The 8,163-nt window shown below is 34.9% G+C and overlaps 1 protein-coding gene and 1 long non-coding RNA gene across 5 annotated transcripts in view; one reads left to right on the top strand and one right to left on the bottom strand.

The window, feature by feature from the left end:
- fgf10a (fibroblast growth factor 10a) overlaps positions 1-4,732 on the top strand; it is a 36,222-nt gene extending 31,490 nt beyond the window's left edge. The window contains 2 exon segments of the mRNA NM_182870.2: positions 1,751-1,854; positions 3,818-4,732. Coding sequence (NP_878290.1) covers positions 1,751-1,854; positions 3,818-4,012 — 299 coding nt within the window. The 3' untranslated portion in view covers positions 4,013-4,732.
- si:ch211-262i10.2 overlaps positions 1-7,850 on the bottom strand; it is a 55,974-nt gene extending 48,124 nt beyond the window's left edge. For 2 of the 4 annotated variants that reach the window (XR_015520238.1, XR_015520239.1), the window contains exons 1-3: positions 7,639-7,850; positions 4,734-4,811; positions 2,252-2,383 (exon numbers count right to left, since the gene is read on the bottom strand). This is a non-coding gene — a long non-coding RNA (si:ch211-262i10.2). Of the gene's footprint in view, positions 1-2,246; positions 2,384-4,733; positions 4,812-7,638 lie in introns of all 4 variants that reach the window. The other 2 variants (XR_015520237.1, XR_015520236.1) reach the window with 1 other exon arrangement.
- Positions 7,851-8,163: the final 313 nt, after the last annotated feature.

Below are 8,163 nucleotides of genomic sequence, written 5' to 3' on the forward strand. Positions count from 1 at the left end.
TTTTTTTTTCTGCTGTTGTCAATGGATGAAACACTTTTTATTTTTTATTTAAGCACAGGCTGCATTGCCAGGCGCTGAGTGTGTGTTTTACACTTGGAAAAGTGCTCACAGCTGATTTGTGACTACAGATATATAATAATCAGTGTTGGGGAAAGTTACTTTTGTAAGTAACGCATTACAATATTGAGTTTCTCCCCTAGTTGCGTTACTTAGTTACTTTTTATGGAAAGTAATGCATTACATTACATTTGTGTTACTTTTCATTACCTGGCTGAGGTTTGATCTCTTCTAGAACATGATAGACGGGCTCTGCAATTAACAATGCACTATATATATCCTATATCCTATACTATATATATGTATATATGTATAAGCTACTTCTAGATTTACCTTTAAAAGAAACACATGAAAATAATATTTTAAGATGATATTATTAGAGAACTTCCTTACCCGCGAGCTATACATGCCATGTATACAGATTATTGTAAGTTTAAAGCAATGTGTTTGCTACTTTTATACTATTTGTCTTAAGTAAAATCACTGTAATCAGACAATCTCCTTTTCTTCAAAATAATGAACACATTCTCTTATTGACTGCATGATTCATTGTGACTAGTTTTAGTTTAATTCAGCAATTTCATTTTAAAAGCTAATTGATTAAACTAAAAAGTAACTCAAATATTATTACTTATTTTTTAAAAGTAATGTGTTACTTTACTCGTTACTAGGTAAAGTAATATTATTATGTAACTTGCGTTAAATGTAATGTTACCCCAACACTGGTAAATCTTGATATATCACAATGGGTATGCGAAGACTGCGCTGGACAGTAAATGTGCCCTTGGCAGAAGTGTAATATTACAATAATATAATAAGTATAAATTATAATATGTTAAGTAAAAATCAGCCTGAACAGAGGTCATATGACTCCACACACAGTGGAGAAAGTAATTAAAAATATTCACCTGGAAAAATAAGATTGATCATAGATTCCGAATGTCGATTTCGGTTATTTTTCGATTAATCGCCCAGCCCTACGCTTAAGGCATTCTGAAAACTTTTGTATATGAAAATAAAATGGGCTGCTTCATTGCAATCCCATGACAAACAACGTAAACATTCATCTCTGCGTTTTGAATATGTTAACTTGTTACATTTCATGTATATTATTTTGTGTGTGTGTGTGTTTGTGTGTGTGTTATATGTTTATAGGTACATTCAATTTCTTTTATTCAAAGTATTGTTTATATTAAACCTCTACTTTGAAAGCTGCCCCACGTCCCTGTTTGTTGTTTTTTCACCAAGTTTCAAAGCAATATTTATTTGTTTCATTTAATACCAGCTGTGCACCTTCATTAAAGGTATTGTTCACTTTTTAAAAAATGACAATTCGGTCATCATTTTACTCTTGTTCCAAATGTTTTTGAGTTGAATTTTTCTGCTCAACACAGAATATATTTTGAATATAGTTTGAAACTGGTAGACTTTGACCTCCACAGTACTTTTTTCCGCTCTACTATGGATGTCCATATCTTCCAGTTTACAACATTCTTTAAAATATCTTCAATTGAATACAACAGATACTCATAAAGACATGAAACCACTTAAAATTTAACAAATGATGATTTTAATTTCATTTTTGGGTCATCTGTCTCTTTAAATGTTAAATAAGTATTCACGTAATTCCAAGAACTCAGCAATGCTTTAATGTGGACGTTGTTTTGATGATATGTTTACGTTTGTTTTGTAGGTACACTCGAAATCAAGTCTGTGGATGTGGGCATCGTTGCCATCAAGGGGATTCAAAGCAATTACTACCTTGCAATTAACAAGAAAGGGGTGGTCTACGGGGCGGTGAGCATCATTTTCTCTTCATTTCTCTTTTAATTATAGTTAATGACTGGACTGCGCAAGCAAATAATGATCACTTATCACCATCCCATCCAAACCGGAGTCGTCCTTCTTATCGGAAATGTTCAAACAGCGTATTCTGTGTTTCTAAACTATTTATAGAAATGCAGCTCTTTACAAGCTTCCAGAAAGATCCGTCAGCCCTCGGGTTGCTCTTAGAGGCTTTGATGTCAGAAAGCCTGCTCTATTTCTCATGTCTCGGGACACTTAAAAAGCCCGGGGTTGTTTTAAAGGACAGTTCCACTCCATTGCCTGTAAATAATCCCTCTGCAAAAGTCGGCTCAAGCAAAGGAGTTCTGTCATCTTTGAAAAAGTAAGCCGAGAAGGCCCTCTACCTTACACTGTAGTCTCTCCTCCATTGCTGCTCCATGCATGCGTTTCTCCTCCATTCACAGTCCAGCCATACAATCCTCTTTGTTTCCTAAGTCCCATCGCCTCTCATTCCTCTACTCTCATGAATGGCAAATGTTATCTGAAACAGGGAAAAATTGTGCCATGCTTTTTCAAAAAGTGAAATCAACAAATGTGCAAGAAAGGGGAAAGTCCTAAAATTAAATCACCTGCAACTCAGGTCTGTTGACATAACTGCAGAAATATCAGTCAATATGGTCATGTACACTATATGACACTACTTATTATAGTCATGATCAGAAATGTAAACTCTCAAAATTATTAAGAGAATAAATGAAGTTTGTTGCATAAAATCCCCTGAATATGTCTCTTATAACCAATTAGTGTGGACATGTCATGGCCAGAAGCAGATAAAACAGATTTTAAAAAATGGTAGGAAAAATTAATAACAATGCAATTTTAAAAACATTGCAGATGATTACATATATTTAATATTTACAGCCAGGCTTTAGTGAACTTGCAACATTGTCAAAAACACATGAGATTGGCCGGATCAGCAAGTACTGATTGAGTCATAAAATGTGATTATCTGCCTATACCGATCAGAACAAGCTTAATTGTTATATATATTTTTTTAAATCTTAATTTATGAAATTCACAAAATGAATGGTACTTTTTAAAACATTTAACAATTTTCTTAAAATTATATTTAACTTCTATTAATTATATGACAAAAATATTGTGTGCAGTACATAATTGTAATGAATTCTATACAATGAGAAATATGATGAACAGTTTATGTTGTGATAAGTATTCATTCCACTCCAAAAACAATGTGTGCATCTGCAATAGTCACATTGCAAGATTAGATTACTCATTAAATATTGAAAAGAAAAAAGACATTAGTATATATATATATATATATATATATATATATATATATATATATTTTTTTTTTTTTTTTTTTTATACAATGATGACAGTGCTGTTTGACATTTGATTTCAGTACCATTAAAGTATTACATACAGTTATTTATTTTTCCTTGTTATTTATTATAATTTCACTTCATAGAAAAAGACTTGGTCATCTCAGTCGCTCTAAAATAATGTAATCTTTCCAAATACAGCTACTCAAATCATCTGGTGAAATTATATTCATATCGCAATATATATCGAAGCAAAACAAAATAACGCAATGTCTGATTTTTCCGATATCATGCAGCCCTACTTCACATAATATTAATAATAAAACATTATTTATTTTTTTATTTAATGAAATTATTTCTTACCTGAGAATAGATTAAGTAATACGGATGTGATGATGCCATGGCGTAAAAATGGCTGACACAGTTTATCTTAAGACTGTTATTTTTTAAACTTCAAAATTGAATACAATGTATGTTATGCCATAATAAATTATATAATAATAATTTTATACAAAATAATGACTTATTAAATTATAATATTGCTTTTTCTGGGAGTAGTGACAATAACATTATTAATAGTATTGAAACAGTATCTAAATCTGACTCATATATATGTCTTCTTTTTCCAGAGGGATTTCGGCATTGACTGCAAGCTGATAGAGAGGATAGAGGAGAACAGGTACAACACCTATGCCTCGGCAGAATGGATGAACAAGAAGAAGCACATGTTCGTAGGTCTGAGCGCCAACGGGAGGCCGATGAGGGCCAAAAAGACCCGGAGAAAAAACACAGCCACACACTTTCTCCCCATTCCTATCGTGTAGCTACAACCCCACCAAAGGGAACATTTAACTGCACTGAGGAAAGACTTGGAATTTTTTTCCGTCAGTATAAATGGAACCATTTGGAGAAGAAGGCACTATGTAAAGAAACTACAAGAACTCATTATCACTGAGTCAAATCGTTGTTGCATATTTTGTTTAAGTTATTGGCACCAGGGAAAAAATATACTTTTTTAGTAAAGGAAAGGTTGGACACATGGACGAGAGGAATCGGACATTGCAACCTCCCAGAATGAACTGGAGAGACCTTTCACGGAGTGTATTGCTTGTGTGTATTTGTGTGTGTGACCTTTGGATGCAGTTATTTATGCTGTACTAACTCATACGAAACATTCTAACAGACTCTCAAGCTCTGTGACTCAGTGGACTGAAAGTTATGCAAACACTTACTGGAAGCACTTGCTCAAGGTGCAAGACTGAGAAGCCGAGACGGAGACCCAGCATCCTACCATCCGAATTTAGTCAAGCTAGCACCATTAGCGTAAAGAACTCTAACATAATTAACATGCAGAAGCCACTGTATTTGATATCTCCATTCTTTACCTGACTGCTTTGGAATAAATTATTTATTTTATGTAATATTTAAAGAAAAACAAAAGGCAAAAAACACATGGAATGGACATTTTTTTATCATTTATGCTCCTCTTTTAAAAAAAGCTATTCTATCGGTTACACATGAATAAATAAATATATTTCTCCTTACCTATAGCTGAAGTTGCCTCAATGATCCTGGGAAAAGCTCATTGTCTTGTTTTGTTTTTTACTTAGATGTTTAACGCATCTGTAAAAAAAAAAAAAAAAGCTGATACAGTTACAAAACATTTCCTGCACATTTAAAAACCACTAGCTTTAGTGACATTCTGGTACGTGTTTATTTATTTTTTTAAAGCCATATCAACAACATCGGCTATATTCATGGCAAAACCATTCAGATTCTTGATTCAAAACTTTTTAATAAATTAAAAAGTCAGCATACAAAATATAAAGTCCCCATGAAATCATAATAATATTTTAGATGTAAGTATAGGTTCGGGCTTGGTGATTAATCAAAAAGTTACCGAAATCAACATTCAAAACCTATAATCGATCAAATTTTTCCAAGTCAATTTTTCCGATTACTTTTCCTACCACGTGTGGAGTCTGGTGACCCCGTTCTGTTAAGCCTTTATACTTTTGCGTCGAGCATTCGCCGTGGCTGTCGAACACCTCTCAAAATTTTTATTATACGTTGTGATGTGTACCCCAAGCTCTGTGATTGTTTGGCTTGGTAGCATTGACAAGTGTGGGTGGGGCTAAGAGCGGTGGAAGAGCAGCGAGACCCTGGAGGAGCTCATTATGGATACTTTTGTTTTGTGTTTACTTTATAATTGAAGTTGTTGCAAGTCCGCTGTCTCAGCCTCCGAACAAGCATACAGAAAACAAAACAAAAACAAAGAAACTCGACAAAAAGGGAAAATAAAACCCACTGCCAGCTAGCGTTTTGAAAGTGTTATTGCAGAGCAACACAAACAGCACGCAGAAGTATAAATGCACTAGGCATGGGACAATAACCGTTTTCAAGGTATACTACTGTTGGAAAAGTCAAGCTTTAAAACCGCCAAAATTTTCTATAATACTATTTAAGGTATATATAAGATTTTTTTATTTACAATTTTTTTTTGTTTTAGAACCACAGTATCTACAGCAGAAAAGATATCCAAAGATGCCATTTTAAATCTGTTTTTGAAAATAATGAGGACAGCAGAAATCAAAGATTCATTTGAATTATTTAGCCTGACATGTTTCCAGCTAAAACTATTATAAATCTTTTAAAAAATTATATATTGTGTTCAAAGGGGGGGAAAATGGTTGTTTTTTTTACCCAGACATTTAAAAAGAATATATTTTAGAGCAATAATCACAATACCGTGATACCGTGATATTTTTATCCAAGGTTATCACACCATCAGAATCTTGTACCCGCCTATGCCTAAACTAAAATGCACGGCTATGCAAAAGGCATGCACCATTGGTCACAGCAATAACGTGACGCTGAAGTATGAACCAGTCTAACGGTTGATTTATACTTCTTCAGCCACATCTGTTCTATGGTCAAGTAGGACAATAGACTCAATCTTGAGCCTTAAAATTAATATAATTTTGACATCACCTTATACTTCTATAACTCCTAAATCTTCTGCCCAACCAAATGCTCTCTTGTATCTAAAATGTCCTGTGCCCTTTAAGACTCTTTTGCTATATGCGCTTGATAAAGCTCAACCACTCAACCACTGCCAGAGCTGTAATCACAAAACGCTACTGGCTGTTTTTTAGGGGAGAAATTCCTCAATGTTCTGACCTGTTTTCATTTTTCAGGTCAAATTATGTAGCACATAAACATTCATTCATTCATTTTCCTTTGGCGTAGTCTTTGATTTTATCAGAGGTCGCATTGCGCCCCAGCCAAGACTCGAACCAAATACCTAGCTGTGAGGCGACAGTGTTAACCTCTGAGCCACTGTGTCGCCCTCACATTAAACAAAAGTGCACATTTCAAAGCACTGTAAAGGTTCACGAAACCCTAGAGTACTTTTTTTGAGATTTTACCAGATTTGTGTGTGTTGAGCATCAGCTAGGACAATGTTAGCGCCAGTTAGCTTTAATTGTGGGGAAAACTGGGTGGTTTTGATCTTTTGTCAGCTAATTTCAGCTTCTGGGTTTAAAATGATTTTGGGGTGGGGGATCAAAATCGACAACTATCGCTGAACTGCAAGTGCAAAGATGACGCGTTGGTTTCTCAATATTATTTAGAGTGGAGTAACTGAAGTACCCAAGTGTGAAATCATTGGAGTTGCAGTCTTTGGTACATTCTATGGGACTACAGAAATCATGTTCACAAATGTACTAAAGCGTACTTGGCAGTATAAAACAGAACAAGGCCCTCAAAGCAAATTTAGAGCGCTGAAGCAATTGCTGATGAGAGACGAACATGACGCATCCAAATATATAATTTTTTTTACAGTGGTTTTTGTCAAAATGTCTAATTTAATTTCAGGAGAATTCTTTTAGAAATGTCAATTTTTACACTCAAGACATTCTTCAAGAGAGTCGGTTTCTTTTCTCCTTTCAGTAAGATTTTCTGTCACTCTCATAACTGAAACCACACGTTACTGTTTCAAAAATAAACAAAAAACCCAGCAATAATTATGAGCTCATCTCTAAAAACATCCAAAAATTCAAAACACACAATGTCACTGCCACACATATTGTCCAAGTATCCGGGTTCACTTGTGCCCAAAATGTCTGGTACTCTGAATTGAAAACATTCATCTTGTTTAAATACATTTCAGCTGCAATCAAACCCACATATAAATCTATGTCCATGTTCAGAAAGTTCAAGTCAACTTTTCAGTCATCATCATAAGACAGAATACCATTCAGCCTCTCTCTTCAAAGACTCAATATGAAGGGCATGTGGTAACGTTAGTGCATGTACTGGCAGTAGAATGAGCTGATTCTGATTATGGCTAACGTTATTGTAGGTCTGACGCTTTTTTCCCTCTCAAAAATAGGGAGCTGCTCCAGCAATTAGCAAGCTAAAACTGAGAAACTTTGGACAGAAATCTCACCTTTTATCAATGCCTCTCCTGCTTTCACATGGGAACATAACGTTGACTCTGTTGTGAGTTCGAGTACTGATGTGTTTGTTTACGTTAGATGGTCTTTTGGGTGGTTCGTAAACATCTTTTCATGTACAATTAAACCGAAATTGATTCAAGACAACGGACAGGGAACCAAGAAGCAGTTTCATGTTCTCAGTCGTATCATGCTCGGTTCAATACGTAGTAGCACCAAAAAAATATAATTCAACGGCAGTGCCTCAAACACGTGGAACTATGGAAGGCTGTTGGGGCCAAAACGTATGCTACAAACACGTTAACGCGTTGCTACCGGATCGTTTAGTCCGAGCGACTGACTCTTTGGCTGCATTTACAATGCAGATCTTAATGGTCAATTTCAATTTTGTGACTGTGTCCGATTTCTTTGATGACCTGCTTACACCATCTTTTAAAAGTGACTCGTATCCGATCATCTGCATTTACACAGCACACAGCAAAAGCGCAATGGCCAGGAAAAAAGAGAGCGGGCACTGA

This window comes from Danio rerio, chromosome 21 (assembly GCF_052040795.2).
Source record: "Danio rerio strain M-AB ecotype USA chromosome 21, GRCz13ab, whole genome shotgun sequence".
In the NCBI taxonomy this organism is placed as follows: domain Eukaryota; kingdom Metazoa; phylum Chordata; class Actinopteri; order Cypriniformes; family Danionidae; genus Danio; species Danio rerio.